A 22,573-nucleotide genomic window follows, 5' to 3' on the forward strand; every position below is an offset into this window, starting at 1 on the left:
CTTGTTGTCACTGGTACATATCTAGTGGTTGGTCTTGTTGTCACTGGCACGTATCCAGTGGTTGGTCTTGTTGTCACTGGCACATATGTAGTGGTTGGCTTTGGTGTCAGCCGAGTTGTCGGTCCAGGTGTAGGTCGGGTCGTTGGTCTGGGTGTAGGTCGAGTTGTTGGTTCAGGTGTAGGTCGAGCCGTTGGCCTGGCCACCGGCTTTTCTGTAACAAAAGCAGGTACATATGAAGGTCTGAGGGGTTGCCTTGTGCCTCCAACATCAAGAATCCTATTCGTTATACCACTGTCTCCTTTAGGGGGAGTGCAGTTACCGTTGAATATATGATATGGACCAGGTGGTTCAACAGGAAAACACTAGGAATAACTGCAAAGAGAATCAAAATGGGACCATAATGGACATCTGAGCCTCTCACTCCAGAAACTTAATAATCTATTTCATTATGAGACAGAGAGACTTTGCTGAAATAACTTTTTTCTTCTGAATGTTTCCATCATTTAGAAACATACTTTAACATCAGCACTGCTGAGTTATCACATCCCTTTAGATAATACTTCTCATTGCAGCAGTTTAGAAATGATTTAGAATGACTGAAGGCCAAGAGACTTCCATCCCCACCTCCTCCCAAGCACTATGCCTCTTTCAGAGTTAGTAAAACTTACCCAAAAGCACTGCTGGTTAAAAAAGCACAGGCAGGAAGCTGTGGGTTAAGCAGACCTCTAAACTGGACAAGTTCATAATCAGGAGTGGAAGCAAGTTTAGTAAGATTCCAATGTTACAACCATTTTGGTCACAGATGGGCAGATACCTTTGGCTTAAGAAAATTATCTTTCAGACCCCTTCTTCTAAACTTTTCTCCTTGTCAATAAGCAGTAATCATTTTACAAAGATTGAACCTAAGCCAGCCTTCATTTAAATCTTTACCTTTGTAAAGATTTAAGCATCAGGAAACTGAGTAAATTACATTTTTTCAGGCTCCACAAAAACGAGGTGAACTGAGCACCACCTACACCACAGTGACAGAACCTACAGTACCATCTCCTCCACTATTTCATAAAGAAAGGACAACAAATTTTAATTTGGTTTCACAAGGGGAGTTTCTGCAGACATGAAACACAAGAACATCTGTTTTGCTACTTATAATTTTCTATTTGTTAATAAGCCTTTTATATCTCAGTGGAGATCTTAAAAGGCCCAATAAGAACTCTAGTCTCGTATTTTGTTTACAAGTGTTTCAAGTATAACACACATTTAAAATGAAGAACTACTGTTTGTTAAGCAATGAATTGTTTGATGATAGCAGGTAAAAAAGTTTTCCCTCTGGCCACTTGTGTATATTAAAATATAAAACATACCATAGGACAATGTCCCAGTAACACACATGGAATGTGACCACATATAATTGCAAGCACTCCACTTGTGAAAGATCACCTTTTACCACGATAGCTACAGCCAAAGGAAAAAATGGTATTGCTCTTTAAAAAAACCAGTGTCAAAGACCAGATCCCACAAATGAACACAGGGTCCTTGAAAAGATTCAGCAGATGTCAAAGAGCTGCACAGTCCTGTGGGATGCCAAATATGGGGCCTATTCAGTACCAGGGGGAATGGCTGCTTCTCCCAAGAATGAGGCGAGGAAGCAAATTCTCCAACAGTGAATCCTTTTAGAGAAACTCTTCCTCTCAGCTCTGCTCACATCTGGGAAGCAGCAGGGAGTGGATGGGGCGAGCTGCTGAAATGGGCCAGTTGTGGAGTGTACACAACAACAGGGTATGAGTAATACGTACTGTTTGATCAGACCTACCCTGCTTACTCAGTTGTTCTCATCCTGAAGCAATCTCTAGAATCAAGCTGTGAATAGGGAGAGGTGAATTTCTTTCTAATTATGAAAATGTCTTAGGGAAAGGTATTTTTACCAAGGCGTGCTAAGACTTATAAAACTCCAACTACATTCCCCAGCCCCTTATTAAGTTTTAAAAATAGCTCAGAGAAACTGAGCCTGATAGTGTAGTACCTTAACGTTTACAAAATGGGATACATTAACTTTCAGAATCTCTTTTTCAAAAGGAGCATTACATACGTATGCAGTTTGTTCCATTGTCTCTGTAACCTTCTTTACATTTGCATTTGTAGGATCCTGGAGTATTGTAACAGTGTGAAAAACTACCACACTGATGGTGGCCAAGGGAACATTCATCTATATCTGCAACAGAGATTTACATTAAAAAAAATCATTTGCTTCAAAGAAACTCGACTTTCTGCTTATCCCTGCGAAAACATAAACATTATTATGATTATTTAAAAGAAGTAATAAAACTGAATTGCCAGTGGGAAAAGGAAGGTAGACAGTCACAAATAATGTGGTTATACAAACATAAGGATAAAAGGGACTACTGGGCAACTTTTGTATTGTTCAGCTTATACCTTAGCATCAGCTTCAGACATGCCTTGGGATAGACTGAAGTTGAGATCATGAAGATCACATGTTTACTAACCACTTCTTACAGGTGACATAATAAGAAAAGAAAACCAGTGCAGGAATATTCCAGTGCTCTGCATAGAAATTTCTCTGAAAAAGATATACTTAAACAAACATAGAGCAATGCCTCATTATCTCCACATGATCATTTTTTCAGTGAAAGAATCATAACCAGTTGAGATCCTGTGAAACTAAGGCAGTGGGACCTGGGAATATCTTCGTTGAAGGGCATACATGAGCCGCATTCCAGTCTCATGTCCAAACACAGACAGGTTATTTCCCAACTCCTGCCTTCTCCCCACCTGTCTTCAGGGGAAGGAAAGTTGGGCAGTCTGGGTTGGAAGTAGCTGGGGTGTGCACATTTTCTTATCTTGGATCTTGGGGCATGCCATGGAGCAGACTGGTGTTACAGCTCAGACATACCCTAAGCTCATACACTGCTCCAAGCCTACAACTGCCTGTGCACAGTGAACCCTGCAGGGACAAAGGCTTTGGAAAGGAATTCCTGGGGTCATCAGCTCTGCTCTCTCACTAGCTTCCACACAAGAGTCAGTTAGGAGGATGTGGGCCAAATATATGCTTTCTCTTTCACAGTCTGTTTCTGGAATCCACCCTTTCTTAAAATACTGATGCACTGTAAAACAACCTGCTTCAATATTTCAGCCACAGGAAATAAAAATTCCTCTTCAAACCATTAATTTCATTTTAGAACATGAAGCTCTATTACAAACATATAAGAAATAACTTGTTTTTACCATGGCATTGGTATTTGCCTCCAATGTACATCAGATCAAAGCCTTGGTGACACCTGCAAATGTAGCTTCCAAAAGTATTGACACAGTGCCTAAATCTTGGACAGATAACCCTCCCAGTAGCACATTCATCAATATCTGTGGAAACAAAGGAACTGTATTATTCTCAGTAGCAGTTAAAAAACAGTCTATGCTGTCTAAATTAAACTGATTTCACATAATGGAAAGCTAAAGAATAACCAAAGTATTTTTCATAAGGTTCCTTGGTCATCCAGTAGCAATACCTCAGCACTACTTCTGACTGCCATCTTACTTCAGCTCTTGGTCACATGCTCAAATTTTTATGCCTCCTATGCGAGGAGCCTTTTCAAATGCTGCTGTGAGTAACAAGAGATGCACTGGCATAACAAGCAGTGTTACTGAATTTTGAATGCACTTGCTCTATGCACTTGCTATCCTGGTACCCTTCCCCTTGGAGAAGAGACATTTTCTAATTCCTCACAGAACGGCATGACAGCTTCCTCAAGGTCTCGAAGCACTCATCCTTGAGACTCTAATGGTATTTGTCTGAAGAAAATCTATTTCATGTTATTTGTATAACTTTCATTTGCCCTGCTAAGCCCTGCCTGGTTAAAAAGACAGCACCTGGATTTACAGGCAAGAAATAACTAAAACTACCCTAGTAATTCTTTTTCTGAAACATGCCTGAAATATTGTTCCTGTAGCACAGGTCACACGTGCACATTCAAAGTACACAGTTGGAACTGGTTTGTTTTCTTAAAATCTCAGGTGTCCCTAATCCATGACCTGCCCTTTGAGCCTATCGGGTATCTTCATCTGTTCAGGACTTGCTCTAAACAAAGGGAGTTCAAGCTAATGCTAGGGCTGCAGCATTTCTGTCCCTCCTACCAGTTAGCTACAGGCCAAATGCTTTTTGAGTACCCGTTCTTTTCATTCTCTTATGCTGCACAGTGCCTGTCCTGTAGCTGAGGCCTCTTTCACAGAGAAGCTGGTTACTTAAGTGACCTTAAAATGTCTCTAAAGTGCTGAGATACATGGCTCCCAGTAAGACCTGAAGCAGTGCTGCTGTTCTGCATGCTGACTAACAAGACAGGCAGACGCCGAGGGAGCAGCTGATGCTCACCCAAGGCTGCTTTCACTGCCTGGGAAACTCTCAGGCGAGGTCAGGCTGACACACAAAAGCTGCCTGCGCTACTACCACTCATTCTGTAGTCCTTGGATACTGAACTGAAGCCTGCTGAGTGCTAGAACACTAATTCTTCACTGAGGCAGAGACCTGTCATGCACGGTTGCCTCTGACGCATGCAGCTCCTGATGTTTCTTGGTTATCTACAGGGCACAGTTCAAGCCTTTGCTCTGCAGCTCTATCAGGCTCTTGATCTATGGGAAAGCAAGATTTTGCTCTCCGTGCAATTCTTGTCCCAAAAGGAGCACTTCAGCTGCAGATGTCAAGAGTGCAAAACAAAGCCGAGTGATTGATGCCCTGCTGCTTGTAAAAGAGGTCTGAACAGGGCAAAGAGAAGCGTGAGTCTCTTCCACCACGCAGAAAAAATTTTACCACAAAGCCGCTGGTTAGTTAGGGCAGCCACCTGAGGCAGGGGAGAGGTAGCTTCAAATTCTCCAAGATGTATTTTTTCCCACAGACAAAAGAAGTGACTTACAACCATGAAATTACTGGCCAGATGGATTCTCCCAGTAGCTCCTTCTGGCACTGTCCCACTCTGCATGAAGAATTACTGAGGACAGGAAGGATTCAACCCCAGAACTCCCACACTCCTGGCCCGTCAGACTGTTCTGACATAGCTGCAAACCTCCACTCTCCATGGAGAGCACTGCTGGAACGGTGCAGTAAAGGCTTGAACAAGAAAGAAAACAAGACCAATACTGGGCATCTCTCCACAAGCCTGAATCTTCCTATAAATCTCTCTCTTGATTTGAATCTATTATTAACGTTTTAGGCTTTGAGTATGTTATTAAGTTTTACTCTACCACATTCTTCACTAGAATTTTATTTACACGTCACAGTTTTTTACTCTTTATTAAAATATTATTTCAAGGCTGCAAGTTTCAGACTCTTGAATACTGTTAGTTGTGTTCTTTGTTGGTTTTGGTTGGGTTTTTTCAATCTTTAAACTACAACTTCAGAAAGTAATTCAATAAGGAAAAGATTAGCCATTGAATATATCTCAGAATGGATTATGATCTTTAAAACCTAATGTAGCTTGTCCCTCTCCACACATTCACATTTTTGCAAATTCACATCAGGCAAGTAGTATGTTAGATGATGAGAACATGTCGTGGTATTATTTCATTTTCTAGGCAGTTATACCTCTTAAAGATACAGGACTGAACTGCTAATCAATACGCTTTTGAAAACTGACACAAAAATAATGGAAAAATATAACAGTCTTCCACATGCATTTAATAAGAGATGCATGGATGCTCATTACTGGGGGGAAAACCAGGTTTTGAACATTAGCTAGAAGATGATGTGCAAGTGTTTATGATTACTTTCCTGCAGTTCTAATAGTACAGTGACAGTGGCTTCTTTCAAGTCAATTCACACGTGGACCAAATGGTGTAAGGCTGTTTCCCTTTGCCTGCTACAACATGTTGTGGTTCATACCTGCTTCCTAAGAAAAGCAAGGATGAAGGGGTGAGTTGTATTCTCATCTCAGTGCCAGGGAGCTGCTTCAAAGGTACATAATGCAGACAGCACCTAATGAGTGTGATGGTTAGTGTTGAATAGAGAAGCAGAATTACAATCTTGTTTCTCTCTTGCTGTGAGTATGACCATATTACCAACTCAAGCACAAAACAACTAGGAAACTGGTTTAAAAACAGTATGATTTTTAAGTTTACAATGCCATATTTTCAAATTTCTATACAAACACACACAAAAAAAGGGGAAATAATTTATTTTATAGTGAAAATCACTATTTTCAGTCCTCAAATAATTTCAGACCTTCTGAGGCTGAAATGTGTATCCTGCTATTTCCATTAAATGAAAATCACAATCCAAAAAATCTGGCAACACTGATTGACTTATTGATTCAACAGTCATTAATCAATTAATTAGTTGTTTAATCCACATTTTCACTGAATACTTTGCTAATTTATTTTTCACTTTGTTGTCATTTAGTTTATATGATTTACCTTCACAGCCAAATTCGTGTTTTTTTAATGACTGTCTGGAAGGAACATTTTAACAAGAGAATGATCAGCATGGGTTAAACTAAGAATAAAATAGTGCCTAGAGGAATTTCCACCTGTGCTAAAAAATGGCATTACATTCCCAGTTGTCCTTCAAACTCTCCTCAAACAAGGATTTCATGAAATGTAGCCAATGCACAGTTCAATTTTCTTACCATCATCTACGCTTCTATTTGTACTGCAGCATTACCCAGACCCTTGCTGGAGCTGAGAACCTCCCCAGCAGTGATGGACTTGTACACACGTGAGGAAAAGGCACAGCCCTAGTCCCCAATAATTTCAGTTTTTGCAAGTATTTAATACAAATCAAACTTGATAAAGAAATGGCACAAAAAGGGCGCACCATACAATCACTTACTTCATACCAAAAAAGGGGAGTACATTATGTTATGATATGGAAAGAACAGACATCTCCAGCTGTAACTACTTTCTCTGTACTGTACAAGCCTGTTCTGAATTTTTTCTGGACATTTTAGAAATGGGTTATGAGATCAAGCTGAATGATGCACACCCAACTGAAATGTGGATACACAGTTCTTCACCTTTCTGGGAAAAAAGTGGGTTTTTTTAAAACTACTCTGAAGAACTAAAAGAGCTTCATATGACTGGTTTGAGTGCTAGTCTTTGGCATTAAAGTACACTTTGTTTATCTCAAAGTATGAAGTTTGCCTGAATATAAAAATGCACACTAGGAGAACGTTGCAAGCATTTTTTCTAGCAAATTTCTCTACTTGGCATAACTTCCTTGAATTCATACTTAAAATCACTCAGCTCACTATGGCATGACACAAATATCTTCCAAAGATCTCTGTCTGCCATAATGTCCAAAATGCGATTAATCATAATTTAATTCCTTCAGCATGTAACAATGGTGGAGTTTTTTTCTCCTTCTTTCTGTTCTTTTCCATACATAAACATGCCAATGATGTACTTTAGAAAGCCCCCAACTTAGTGTGGAGCCTGCTCTTCACATCAGAAGATCTGAAATCTGTCCCTTTCTCTGCCAAAAAATTCTTGGTCAGCATAGGTCAGGCACAGGGCTGTTTACACCTGCCCTGTAAACAGCCAAGACACCCTAATGGATGATTAGGACATCCACATTTTCTTGCATTCTTTGGGGTTGTTACTGGTTATGGAACTGTAGCACTGCATAGGTTATAAATAATAAAATCACTGGAGCATCATATACACTCAGGATGTATAATTAATGACTAATAAAATCACACATCACACTGTTCTTCAGACCACAGTAGAATCTGATTAACCATAAGCACCTTTTCCATGTCCACAAACAGGGAAACAAACATTTCACTTTTATACACTCTGAATTCCTGAGTTTATTTTAACCTGGAGTTTTCACAGTATGGCAGAAAGATAGTAGATTCAATTACATTAATACTGGAGCATGCATAGATCTCTGCCTTGTTCCACTGTAACCTCAATGACTTTTACAAATTATCCCTCTACCCCCTGAGCTAGGCACCACCTCGTTGGGTATGAGGGAGAGCTGACCTCCCATTCCTTTTTTTATGCAGGCAGGTATTTTGGAGTCTTGGGCCCAAGGGTCTGGATACCAAGCAGTCTGTATGGGCTTTAAGCAGACAATGAAACTTGTAGGACTGTAGGAAAACACTGGCAATCTCTGACACAGACCACTCGAGCAACATGCCTCATTATAATTCTCATTAGTAACATCTTTAAATTGCATGTCCAATGCATTCTAATTTCATCTGAAACTCTCTTGAACTCCATTCAGTGTAAGGATAAAAACATTTTGGAGAAAAAAAAAATTAAATCTACATTTGATCACTTACCTATGCAAGTCCTGCCATCAGGCCCAAGCTGCAGCCCTGGAGAAGGACAGCGGCAGCGCACTTCCCCTTTCAGCACATCACAGCCATACTGACAATTTGCCATCAAGCAAGAAAGGGCATCTAGAGAAAAATAATTGAACATATTTAGATAAAGGCTCTGATCAGTACTAGAAAATTACAGAAAACTCTGGAGAATTAAGATGTCACATAGTTATGATAGAAGTGGAAAACTGCTTGTTGAATTTGACAGGTATCCCTTCAGGCTTCAAAGAGCAAATGCATCTGCTAGTAAAATTTTTCTCCTCAAAAACTGCATCTTGGGGGGAAGGGGGGAGAAAAAAAGAGAGAAAACCACCATAACTGTAGCAAGTCATGCCATAGAACACAGCCCCCATGAGGAATATAAAGCCCAGTATGTGTCAAACTCTCCTGGACAATACTGCTATTTTAAAATAGGAGCATCTCTAGTTAAAGGTAATTTCTCTTCCCTTCCCTCTGTTCAGGCATTCAAAATAACCACTTTTATGGGAGCAAGTAGGAACCTGATCTCCAGAGAGACGACAGTACAGTTTTATACCAGTCAAACAACCAACATCTGCAGCATTAAAGATTTTACATTCATAAGGCCATAATACAGCAGAACTGCAGGTGTCTTGCTGCAATGAAAACTGCAAGCACTTGTCCTTGAAGGCCAATTAACAGTGATTTACAGCACTGAAGAATGCTTCTGGGGAAACCTGTAATAAAACTAATAAAATCAAAATAATTGCTCTTAGTTTTTTTCAGCCTAATTTTATTAGACCAAAAAAAAGAAGCTCATCTTGCGCAACTGCCTAATTTCCAGGAAGATTAATCTTTTACTTTGGAACCCGTCTTCATTTCATAAAAGTTTCCCAGGGAAACTCAAGCAGGGATTTTGAGAAGCTTGAAAAAAAAAGCAAGCAACAAGCCTTGCCGTACTCGAGCACGTTCCATCTGGCATAAGCATGTAGCCGTTCAGACAGTAGCACTTGTAGCTGCCGTAGGTATTCATACAGCGGTGTTTGCACGGCCGTGGCTTTAGTCCACACTCATTCAGATCTGAAATGAAGGGCACAAGGGAAGAGGGTGGGAAAAGAAAACACAAAGCGTGCGTGACAAAACTACTAGCTCAAGTTGCTGATGAAAAAAGGAAAAATATGGCAATTAGCTTTTTATATGCAGTTCAGCTGACAGCAAGTGTCCAGAATGTTCTGTGTGAAGCACTGTTCCTCCCTCCTGCCAAGTGGCTTATTTTCTTTGGTTTCATTGATATCTTTTCAGAAATGATAGCATTAGTATTAGATGAAGTGCCAACCATTTCATTAGGGAACACACAAGCTCAGGGTGCCCACATCTTGCCACTATTCATGTCGATGCCATGTCCAGGACCAGCCAGCACTCTGGAGGAGCAGGAGGAGGAAGAAGAAAGCAAATGTCACTCCGTAATCACTATCAGCAATTCTGATAGCAATTCAGTGATTCACTACCATGCTTCAAAATTAGTTGCAGAGGAAGGTAGGAGAGCTGATGCTAACCTACTTTAAACAATCTCACAGAGGAATTTACTATCTAAAAAATACTGGAAAAAAAAGTATCTGACATCAGTTATATTTGTCAAGGGCTTTCCATGAAAGCCTGTAATTTCAGATTTACAATTTAATACAGAATTTAATACAAAATATTCAGGCTACAATTTCCATATTAGTAGACAGGGCTTTAAACAAGAAGTAAAGATTGAGTGATTTCTGTCAGAATTCTCTTCCAAGAATGTGTTGATATTAACTGAGTAAACCAGAATAATTTGTTACTTAGTTATTTGTATATTGATGAACAAAGATGACAGCAAAGGTGAAAGTAATAAATCTATTCACAAATCCAGCCAGTGAGTACTTAAAAAACTGAGTTACCGACCATCTTTAATATTGCACAATGCTCTCTGGAACACTGTCACAGAAGGAAAACTGCCATTATTTCCAGAATTTTTCAAAGAGCCATCTCCCACTATTAAGCACTATCTCATCAAGTGTCAATCCCTCATCTATGTAGCAGAAAAGCAAGCCTTGGTGCTCCTACCATGTGGTAGATCCACACACACAGTAGCCATTTCATAAAATAACTGAGGAGGCAACACATACTTTCTGTGGGCTAGAGGTGAAGGCTCAGGGTTAAGATGTCAAAACAGAAAGATAAATTTACCTCTTGTTAGAATAAAGTCAGTAATGAGTTGATTGCTTTTCAGACTAAAGTAGAAAACTTAACAGGGTCTACGTAGTAAATGGAGTGAGAGAAGTTACATTCACTGTGGAGAAGAAATTAGAGAAAACATTGCTTCTAGACAACTATGCCTGGAATTTTTAAAGTTCCTGATGTTTGGATTTTAAATTAATCCTGAGTTTCAGAGAGCAAGATTCTTCATCTTATTCTTTTCAGGTCAAAATATTTTTAAATGGCATTCTAAAACTGAGAAATACTTTCCCTTTCATTTTGACTGATAAAATGCAGAGCCACAAAGAGAAAAATAAATGTAGCAGACTAAAAGTCACTGATGTAATCCAAAAGCAGCCAGAAGGATGTTGCCTGTTACGTCACTGCTGCTCCTGAGAGCTCCTAACAGTGTTTATGTGTATCATAAAATCTGTTGTCTTCTGACCTACTTTGTTTTCATCTTCATGGGGTCAAGGAATAGTCAACCCTTCCTCTAACTGGTGGATATGACCTACTTTACTTCATTTTCCAAGGCCTCGGGAAGAACAGCATGTTTAGAGACAAGAATCCTTCCTGTTCCCCTCTTCCACAGGAGGGTAGTGGTAAAGGATAGAATTTTCTCTTTCTTCCTGTGGAAGTCTGACCAAGATGTTTCTAGGAAACCTGAAGGGGAATATTTGCTCCTCAAGTGGTAAGGAAGATCAGGTGAGCGTACACAGGACTTCACTGAGGAAAGGTTGCCAAAATAAGGGCTAGACCTATGCCTGATAAACAAGGAGTGATGACCATCTCCGCAGTCCTCCTGTGGATCATGCGCTGCAGAAAGAGCACTGCATTTAGACTCTCACTCCTTGGGAGTTTCAGCTCACATTTTGGAAGTTAAACGTCTCTTGGCAGCACCAAAAAAAAACCCTGCTCTTTTTTTTCCTTTCTTCTGTAAAACATACAAATAGGCAGCTCCTGACAGACATTATAACTGCATGAACATATTTATTACACATACAATGTGTCTGTTAAAAAAGTCATTGTTAAATTAAAAAACTCTGCTAGCATTTGATTTCAACTCATAAGCGTATCCCCAAGGAGCCAACACTATTGAATATACTGAGGTTCACTGACAACCATCATTTTGAGATGTAAAGTAAGAGAAAGTAAAGAGAAAAAAAAGAGTCCTCCATGTCTAAGATACGTGTATTCTTCCTCTTTTGTACAAAAAGCATGACTTCACAATACAAATGCATAACAGAACTAAGTATAAAATACTTAACTAGAAGTAGGGACAGAATAAGGAAAGGTAACATTGAAATTAAGTTGACAGAGCAGGATTTTAACAGTGCCTTATGTTAACTTTCAGTGCTTAAATCCCCCTGCCATTCAGCTCCTAAGTTTAGACACTCCTGAAGACTTAAGAAGTGTCTTGCACTTACTTCCAGAGTTATGACCACAGACTCAAAGTTGAAAATCATAAAAATTTATGACTGTTCCCAGTTTACCATCTTGAATAAAGTATAGATTACATTATGAGCCTTAAATAATTGGATTTTTCTGTAGGACTCTGAATTCTACACCACCATTTGGTACAAAATATTCTTAGTACAGAAATGAAAGCTCTGGTACTGACAAATAGACAGCTGTTAGTAACATACTCTGAGAATAACCTGATATTATAAAGCAGGCACAACCAACTGTATTACGATATCATATCACATGTTTTCTATTTGTGGAATTTTGGCTAAATTATTTCTATTGCCTTCATTTCATTATATTTCTGTCTATGAACAAACGCTGTCTGACTCCTCTGATTCACATCTTAAAAAACCACCTTGAAAAAGTAAAAATTTTAAGTTTGGCTGATGTAACAGAAACCTAAGGTCACCAGACAGCAAAAACAGGCTGTTAGCACAACTCCATTTAAACCTAAATCTCATGTGTCATTGGTCTTCACTTTTGCCTTTGAAACTGGTTATTGAGAGAAAGATGTTTTCAACCTTATAGAGTCAGAATGAACTGTTCAGGAAAACAAGTACTGTCAGTGCTATGGCTGCTTAAGAGAAAAGCCAGCCTGCAAACAGATTAGGTGTGTTAGAGCATATTGCTCAGCCCATCTAATTTTTCCCCAAATGCAACTTTTCTTCTTTTCAGCAGTGCAGACAGGCACATACTCGGAAACCACATGACAAGCATCACACAGTTCCCTAGGAGGCATATTGTACAATTCCTAGCAGGTCCTACTAGTTCTACATAAAGGCCTGTATGAATATGCTGACAGCCGCCCTGATCCACCTCCATGCACCCATAATCTGCAGCAGTATACTTACCTAAGAAACGTCTGGATGTGCTGCACAGGGACAGGGAGTATTCCTGCTATTTATATACTGCTATTTAGATCTGTTTGAGCGTTTTTTTTTTCCTTAAGTAAAGGTCACTTTTCAAGAACAGGCTCAGGCAAATGTCAGGAGCCAAAAAAAATCAGCCATAGCAACATGTCTCTTGAAGAAATGCCGGTTACTTATCAATTGTATATTTCAAGCAACCTCTATAAAGACGTCACAGTAGAAATGTCTATGCATCAAAAGAGGAAATAAGAAAACAGCAGAAGTTGCCTCTAAAAAATTGAAAGCTAAAATGTATAAACTCAAAGGGTAATAAAAATAACATTTTTACATCGTTTTTTATTTTCATAAAATACGATAATTTCTTTTAGTAACTTATAATCTCATACCAGCATTTAAAATATAAAGTGTAACACTATTAAAAAGTTTCACAAATTTCTTTTATTTTCTTGTGAGGATGTCCACTCACTGTCCTATACCTGGGAAATTTCATTGATCAGCCATTTAATTTCCCACATTGCCTACAATTGTACAGTCAATGCAAAACCAGCATTCTTAATTTCAAAATAACATAAGACAGTACTGCACATAAAAACAGACTGACAGTTTTGAGCACTATGGAAAGCAGGTTCATAACAAACACAGGTTGCTGAGCATAAGTATTTTATTTTTTAAAGATTTTTAAAGAAGTGAAATGAAAATGTGAGCACAAGGAAAGGACAAGTGCCTTTTGCTGGCAAATCCGGATGTGACTTCTTTGGTTGCTGTGTGGCGCCACACACGATCTTGGACCAACTTCAGTGAACGTTTAACAATGGGGCATTTATCCCTAGCAAGATACAATACACTCTGCTATTTTTAATTAGCTTCTGCAGACTTCAGCACTCAATTTTCCTGCCTTTTTCTGCCTATTAGGTAACTTGGATCAAGCAACACAGAAGTCAAATATTCAGTACCTCATTCACTCAACTTTGAAAATAGAAAACCAAAGACCAGAAACCAAGTACAAAAATTAAACTGTTATCACCATGCTATAAAGAGTAGATCAGCTTTCATATCCAGCAACTACCATCACACTACCATGTCAAACTCTTGAGAGATTTGTAACCCCCAAAGAGAGTTTTGTTCACATCACTTAGTGTGATTAATCAATAGCTGCCAAATGCAGAAGTTAACCCTCATTTTCTTCAACTTCCAGCTTTATCTAAATTAGTTTCATCTTTATCTAACCTGATAATCAATTTCCATTGCTCTCACTTTACAAAGGAACTCAGAAAAAAATAAAAAGGGCAGGCCTTGAAAGAAGAGCAGAGCAAAGAAACAAATGCCAGTGGCAACCATGAGTGTGTTGGAGAGTCAATACTTTCCAGAATACAGGCATAGAACATCAAGGTAATACAATCAGTTATTTGCTCTGCATGCTAATGGCACTGCAGGTTCAGCTTTCCCATCACAGCCATCCATTAGCCTCCATCCCCTTTGCAAGAAATTGTACTACTGCTTCAAGCCATGCAGGTAGAAGGATCACACCACCTGACACATAGGACCATCTCACCCCTTGACACTATATTTCTTGCATGATGATCCCAGGGGGTGGAATGGAAATGTTTCACATGGCAAGAACACATATCCTGATCCCAGGAACAGCTCGAGGGTCTCATCATGTAATACAATAGCAGTAGTCACCTGAACTGGTGTACATTTGGGGCACCACAGTCCGTAGGCATCTCAGAAACCTCATGCACCTCTGTCGGGGCAACTTTGTCACCAATACCATGCAAGAATATTTGATCAACACTGCCTAAAAGACTTCCTTTAATCATTTATCAACACAGTTTTTTCCTTCCATAGCATTTAGTGGCAAGTACATAGTTTAGTTCAAGATTGCAGCCTCCAGCAACTTGCACAGCATTTTTTTTATATTATTAAAGTAATTAGTACATATAAAACCTGTTCCATATACATATAACAACTGCTAGTTCACTGCACTGTTTTCTAAAAATGTCCTAGACTGACTAAAACATGTATAGAATAAAATCATAACAACCCATCCTTTAAAATGTCAGCCCAAAGTAAGGGGATAAGAAGACAGGATAATTTGAGAGATGACAAACTTGTAAAAAAACAGAAAAACACAACATTCATTTCCACATCAGTTCAGTATGGATTAGTAAATCCAAAATTAAATATGTATCTATTTTTAAAGAAAATAACTCTAAAATTCAACACATCATAAGAAAGTTTGCCAACATCAGGGTACATTTTTCAACAACAAAATCGTTCTAAATATCACACTCCTCTACCATACTTCCTCAGCACTCAGAAAATGCATTAACTTTTCCTTTAGGCTGAGACAACTGAAAAAGAGAGCAGTCTCACAGAGATATCTTTGTTTATATGTTTGATGCTTGGCCAACAAAATCTAATAAATCATGTATTACAATTCTGGTTTATACTCTATGATCTTTATACCATGACATGTTTTGGAAGTAATTTTCAGGAAAAAAAACAAATAATGAAACTATATTGATAATTCAGTAAAACAACACAATCTTTACACCAACTCTTCAGTATGTGGTACAATTTGTTGCTACCTAGTTAGTTCACGATTAGAAAAACAAAAATGAGAATGTATGAATGATAGGGTTTTTTAATTAAACAAATACTATTTCACTATCCAAAACTGAAAATTGTGACCTTGTAAAATAACAATCCTGACCACAAGTTTTAAATAATTTGTTTCAGATTCAGGAGAGCGTGTAAATACATACTATATACTATTCACATTGATTTCAGCTTAATGAAAGCCATTTTTCCCCTGTGTCATCCCACTGCAGATGTCATTCTCTCTACAAATGTCAGTCCCAATCAGAATAGCTACAGCAGTAACAGACTTGGTACATGAGTTCATTACCCTATAAACACAGGTGACACACACAGCCTTGGCAGTAGGGGGTAGAGGGATCAACAATACTTCCATGACTTCAAAAATAAACTATTTCTTACCCTGGTTGCAGGTTTTTCCAGTGTAACCTGGGTGGCACTTACACTTGTTTGGCCCAACGCATTCACCGTGTTTGCACCCTGGCTGGCATATAGCTGCAAATAGAGGAATACTCATTATTTTTCCACTCCAGTTACAGCTGACAGTGCTTTACTTTGAAACAAATGGCAATGACCTAACAAATAGTACTGTTTATGTTCCTCCCATCAGCAACATTATATGCTTCAAATACCACTGCTAACATCAGGTGCACTTTCAAAACCAACCACCACCCCAATACTTGTGGGAAGAGGGAGATACTTTTAAGCAGTCTATTTTTGTACAACACTACATCATGCTGTTTCTGGGATATTAAACTCTTTTAATACCTAAACAGCAAGCAGGCACTATGCCTGCTCTGTATATGTATGTACGTTCTATGATTCATGACATTAAATCTGATAAACCTGGAATATGCCCCAGCTACATAGCAAATGCGTACATCAATGTCACTGGCAACACAAAAAGCCCTTGTGCAGTTATTAGTAGGCAGTAGCAGAGATCCCAGCATTCACTGCTTTCCTCTATGACCACAAGGCAACACTCTTTACCCCCTCATTGAGCAACATTTTGCCTGAACCTCTCCCTTTTGGGTGCTTGGATTCTGGTATAGGAATGGCTTTTTTTTTTCCTCTCTCTCTTTTGTTTTGGAAGAAAAAAGAACTGGGCAAAAGCAACATTGACTGTAACACGCTACTTTATCACTGCACACATCCAACTCACTTCTCTGAACGTTTCAAGCATTTATTATCCACCCTGCTGTTTAGATACAGTCTCAGAATGTACAGACCATAGCTCAGAAATTATGGTCTATTCTGCTTCCAGAGTCAAATAAACACAGAACTCCAAGAAATAGTAATTAGGAAGCCAATTTTTGGTACCTCTCTCAATATAACACAAACAAAATTACTAAAGCAAACTTTTAGAACTTCAATAACACAAAAATAAGCATTGCTTTTGAAGAAATATCAGAATTCATGCACAAATTTAGTTCTACTGATGTAGGATTAGCTAACAGGAGTATTAGCAGAGTGCAATGAATCCTGCAAAGCTCCAGAAACCATTTGACAGATGAAAATTTCAAACATTTCCAAGTTCTCTTTATTAGAAATGTTTTTCTGTTATGAAACATACTGTTTCAACCTACTAGAAAAGTGAAGTATTTACTATGCTCTGTAATATTGTTTATCATTATATGATAAAATGCAGATGCAAAATTCTGGTGAGCTCACTGTTTAAGCAAGACAGACACAAAATAGACAGAAATCAGAGGGTGGCATAACTTTATTAGCCTGTAATCAGTAATCAGGATTTATCTATTTACCCTGGCTTTAAATTCATTTTATAAAGTAACAGTATCATTTGGAATTTGCAAAGTAACTAACTAGATCCAGCTGTAATATTAATTAATTTGACAACAGGCTGTATCATAAAACTGGATGTATTAAGGATGTAATTTAACAGAAATCTCCAGAACACACTCAAAAATGTAGCTTGCATTCTAGCCAAGCTGTTCAACAGGGTTGAATTAAACAAAATAAAAACAGAAACAAGAGATTAGTTTTGGTTGTGGAAGAACCATGCAAATACATCTCTGACCTTTTAAAATCTTTTCCATAAGATTCAAAGCATCCAGAATCAGCAATTCCCTCAAATACATATATAGAAGCAACTGTTCGCATAGAAGGAGTTTGCTCCAGTTTTAGGACTGTATTTGCCCTTTATTATCATTTTTGTTTAAACATAGTATATACATATAGTCAGTGATATCCACTGAGAACATAAAGCCTTGTTTTAAATCTACAGCACTGCTCTTGACAGATCTTTCTAATACGATGGTGAGGTCTCTTTCCACAAAATTGTGTTAAGGAATATCTTAAAAGGCAACAGAAAAGGATGTTTCTTAATTAATGTAAGATTTTTTTTTTCTCCAATACACACTGTCCAGAAAAAAAGAAATGGGATTCAGATTCAGAAACACCTCTTACTGACAGTGTAAAGGAAAAGGGCTTCTTAGACCACTAAAAGGTATGTTTCAAAAAGTATGCTGTGCCCTTACAGAATGGACAGATCTGACTGAAGGGCAACTGCTATATCATGAGAAAATTCTAGAACATTGTACTTGGAAACATTTACTGCTTTTTTTAATCACGATGATCATAAACATAAAAAAAGTATCTTCTTTGTGCAAGAGCTCATTTAGACACTGAGACTCATCTTCCTGACATCACAGACCCAAGTCTAATTAGAGGTGATGGTGGCAAAATGAAAACTGTGAAGACCAACTTCAAAGTCACTAGGGAAAAAGAAAACGTGATCTAAACCACAGGAGAAAAAAAGAAATTACTATAAATATGTTTTTGAAAGTTTCCATTAAATTTCAACCGCACTTCAAAGAAGATCCATATTGTGAGGTTGGATACACTTATTTAAATAATTCCTTTTAAAAAACACAAAGTACCATGGGATCAGCTTGGTGTGAAGTATAACAGTTCAATAGCTTAACCTGTGGCAACTTCAGTTTAGCTGACTTTGAAGCCTATGTTCCTCCCTCTTTTGCATAAATTGTGCATTAGCAGCAGCTCAGATAGAGGAAAAAACCCTCAAGCTTGAAGATGGAAAGCCTTATAAAATTCAGTCATGAAATAAATGAGATTTTAATTTCATTTAGAAATTAAAATGTTTCTCTAATTCAAATTTTGCAGGGTGCTCAGGACTTAAGAATCAGATGGTGTTTAAGCAAGCCTGCATGCCTGGCTGGGGTTCCACCAGGGACATCTGCATGCCCTTCCCACTGACCCCTACCAGAGTGACCGGGCCCAGAGAGGTGGGCCAGCTCCAGCTCTGCCATCTGCATCCTGCAAATATTTCCTCCCTTCTCCAAAGGAGAGATGCCCTTGCATGGCAGCAGATACACTCACTGACTCACAATGGGTTCTATTTAAACACTCTAAACAATGAGATCCAGGTATAAAAATAAGCTTAAGCCTGACTTTCAGCATTTCTTTTAATAGCAAACAACTATTTCAGCTGCTTGGTATGAGTCTGAGCATATACTATGTGTGCCAATGTGACTGGGTGTTTTCTTTTAATTTTTCCACTCTACTTGTTTTCTTGCAAAATTCCAGATACAATAGACCAGAATACTTCAGTTGCTCTGCTCACACACAGACACATGGAGTTTATCCATTTTTTAAACAAACATAGACTCCCAAGTAGCAGGGAAAAAAGTCTCCCAATTGGTATTTTCTGCATTTTAACAAGTAAAAAATTCCTCCACAAACAAGAAACCAGCATTTCCCTCCAATCAACCCACATTTACAATGACTGAAATCAGCCATGTCGATCGACTTCAGCCTGTTATGTAATACTTGTTTCCCTACTAGGCAAAAAGGAAATGTAGACAGTGGAGAGGTACACCAGGCTGAGAAAATCACTCTCTTACACACTTAGGGCAACGAAGTACAGAAGAGTGTGAGAAAGGTTGACAAAAAGAAGTAAAACCTTTCTACTCAATAATAGCAATTGTTTTAAACAAAATTTAAATTTACACTTGTATAGAAAAGTGCCACTAAAAATGAGATTGTTAATTTATTTTTGAATCAGTATCAAGATAGACCTATCACTTCTCCAAGCATTCCTCTCTGAAAAGTGTTAAACTGTACTCCCATTGGGTAGTAGTGTGGGCTGAGACAGACAGAAAAAAATTCCTAAGCACAGCTGTTTTTGACTTCAGTCAAATGTTGCTTATTTTATCTCTGCCACTGAATAAACTATAACCAAACTTCCCTTTTCATTTTGTTGACCCATCCATTCAAGAGACATCAGCAAATAAACTCTGCACTCAAGAGTATTCATTTCGGTTTGATCATTTTAAATTCTTTTTGTTGGGCTGGATGTGAAGATTTTCTCCTTCTCAGTTCCCACTAACTTCAATGGAGTCAAGGAGGTATCCTGAAGTCTTTTATCTGGCCATAAATCTAATGGAGTACCCATTTTAAAGGTTGACAAGAACTACCTTTTTCCTCCAAAATAAGATGAAAAATACCACATTTTAAGTCTCACTTAAACATCAGGACAAATTAAACTTTCTGTAAAAATAACACAAGGAATTGAAACGTGAATGAGTGGTTTAGGCTTATGACTATGTTTTTGGGGTTTTTTTCAATTGTGGAAGAGAGGAAGGAAGAATTTCTGGTGAAATACATATGCTGTTAGCATGTGTTATGCTTGTGTAAAAGCCAGAAGTCACCAATCTTCCCAGCCACTGATTGCTGCTGGTGGTATTTGAGTATGACTCAACCATTCTGAATTATTTTTTAACTGCTGCATAAATAAAATAAAAGAAAAACACATTCAACCTATTCATTACGGGTCTATAATGCTGGCTTTTTAAATTTCACCTGTACTTTCTCCTTGCACACAGTTCCCTCAGAACAGCTTTGGAAGTATCCCTCAAGCTTTGTCACTTCCTCTGCACTAAGCTATTCACTTTTTGATGGCATGGGTGACTACCATATGCTGTCCCCCTCTGTTCCTTCCCACCTAGAAATTTAATGTTAATGACTTAGTTTTTCATTACTAAACACTGGTTGGTGGAGTCCTAACCAGATGGTTGCAATGCCTGGTTCCTACCTGCCTAACTCCTCCTCTTCATTTTTGGCCAACAATGGAAATCCCTGAGCTTTCTTAGTGGAGTACCTCCAGCAATTTAACTTTTCTTTTTTTTTTTTCCAACACTCCTAGCTATGTCTTTCATCAAAACAGCATTGAGTGTAATTCTTATGTTCTTTTTCTCTGCTTTGCCTCTTAACTTCTGTTCCTTAATAGAGGGTTTCTTTGCCAGAAGTTGCCCTCAGAGTCTTTCATTGCTTTTTGCATCCCTCCACTGAAATCTGCCTCAAAATGCCAAGCTGCAGATGTCCAGCCTGTCCTTGAACTTCTGTTTTCACCTCTCCGAATCTAAAAATATACACAAAATACCTGCATCTGAAACAACCTATGCTGACCATCTGCCTGAACAATCTTATTTCTGCCCTCTCTTCCCAAGTAACATATACCCCCTTATTTATTCTGACTCCAGATCCCAGCTCCTTAACATTCAGTTTGCTCAAACACAGAAAGCAATTTGTGCAGCAGCCCAGAAATGATTACATACTACTTAGTTCCACAAACTTTTATTGGATCCTCTTATAATGATGATTGCAGAACTTCCAATCTTAAGATTGCTACTTACATTCCCCTAGTGCCAATTTTATAACAAGACTTGCATGCTGGTGAAAGAAACTTTGCTGCCTCCTTCAACTGAACCTGGCTGCCTTTCTCCCATGGTGCTAACAGACCACAACCTCAAGTTCTATCCTACTTTTCTTCAGCTCACACCTGTCTCTTTCTATTTTACTTTTTGCAGTTCTTTGTAAATTATGCAACTGCATAAACACACACTCAGGAAAATTAATCTGCCTTACTCACAGTAATTTTGATAGAGGATCCCAAAGGTATGAGCCAATTTGTAAAATAAATCACTGTAACTCTTTCAGAGTTACATATTTCTTTTTTGTTCAACTACATACTTCAACTAGTCACAAATGCAGGAGAATGCATAAAGCTTAACCCACCTCAGAGTTACTAGTAGGTGGTAAAAATGCATCATACCCTCATCTCACATTACAGAATTACTTCCAAAAAAGTGACTTTGCTTCCCAAATAAGTGTATTAGTAGTCACAACATATATCTCTGCAGAGCTTAATAACCCTGACTAGGGCAACGGGGTATTAATTTTCAGATAATTTCATCTGCACAACAATTCCTTACTCTAATTTTTGTGGAGATAATAAATGTCCTTGACCAATTTCTATAACTAGAAACCGATGATATCATCAGATAAAACGGTAATATCTAATGCCTGAATATTTTTCCACTAATTACTTGCCTTTATTTGTGCCATTCATGACAACAAATGTTGTCAAAATGCATGCTAAAGCTTCCATCTAAAACATACAGTTCTATCACATATGCAGCTCCTAATTTTTCATGCACAACTACTACATTTGCCTGGGTAAATCAGTTACTCTGTTTGCACATATGATTCCGGTAACAGCACATTAACATGACAAACTGCAACCAGTGTGGGCTATTTATTGCAGTGAATTCTTTGCTTGGCTATGACTGCTGCCAAATGTGTTTCTGAACCGCACGGACAAATCCAGACCCTGGTTCATGAATGCCTTCCTATTCAGGACAACACTAAAAAGCATGCATAACTTAAGCATGGGCTAACCCTGAAATCAATTGGATTTAATGAAGTCAGTGGAAGTTAATTTAATGCTTATATACCTAAATACTCTTTTTTAAAAATCGGCAAAAATCTGATCTAACACATGTAAAATTAGAAAAGCAAGAAATATTTCATGCTTTGTCAATCTTTCCATGTTTGCATTTCAAGTTGTTCATTATAATTGCCTAAAGAATGGTGCTCTATCATCTCAAATGTCTGTTCATTACCTGAAATCCTTCTATGTGTCTGCTGAATTCCAACAGGTAGAAGCAGGTTAGCATGAGTGTCTCTATGTGTGGTGGCAGAAGACAAATTGGGCCCTACTGCTATTTTGTTTATTCAAATATAACATCCCCTGGCTTCAGCAGAGTAACTCCTGTATCACAGTAACAAAGCTGACTTTCCCAG

General features: G+C 38.3%; 1 protein-coding gene across 6 annotated transcripts in view; it reads right to left on the reverse strand.

Annotated features, from left to right (window-relative positions):
* Positions 1–22,573, reverse strand: part of NPNT (nephronectin) — a 51,485-nt gene that overhangs the window by 18,770 nt on the left and 10,142 nt on the right. For 3 of the 6 annotated variants that reach the window (XM_027677093.1, XM_027677091.1, XM_027677090.1), the window contains 6 exons: positions 15,851–15,943; positions 9,246–9,365; positions 8,286–8,405; positions 3,241–3,375; positions 2,087–2,209; positions 1–211 (listed from right to left, as the gene is read on the reverse strand). The exon at positions 1–211 is cut by the window's left edge and continues 242 nt beyond it. In XM_027677093.1, the coding sequence (XP_027532894.1) occupies positions 1–211; positions 2,087–2,209; positions 3,241–3,375; positions 8,286–8,405; positions 9,246–9,365; positions 15,851–15,943 (802 nt within the window). The remainder of the gene's footprint in view (positions 212–2,086; positions 2,210–3,240; positions 3,376–8,285; positions 8,406–9,245; positions 9,366–15,850; positions 15,944–22,573) is intronic. The other 3 variants (XM_027677092.1, XM_027677094.1, XM_027677095.1) reach the window with 3 other exon arrangements.

The sequence above is a fragment of the Neopelma chrysocephalum genome, unplaced genomic scaffold, assembly GCF_003984885.1.
Source record: "Neopelma chrysocephalum unplaced genomic scaffold, ASM398488v2 Primary Assembly neopelma1_42b, whole genome shotgun sequence".
NCBI lineage: Eukaryota > Metazoa > Chordata > Aves > Passeriformes > Pipridae > Neopelma > Neopelma chrysocephalum.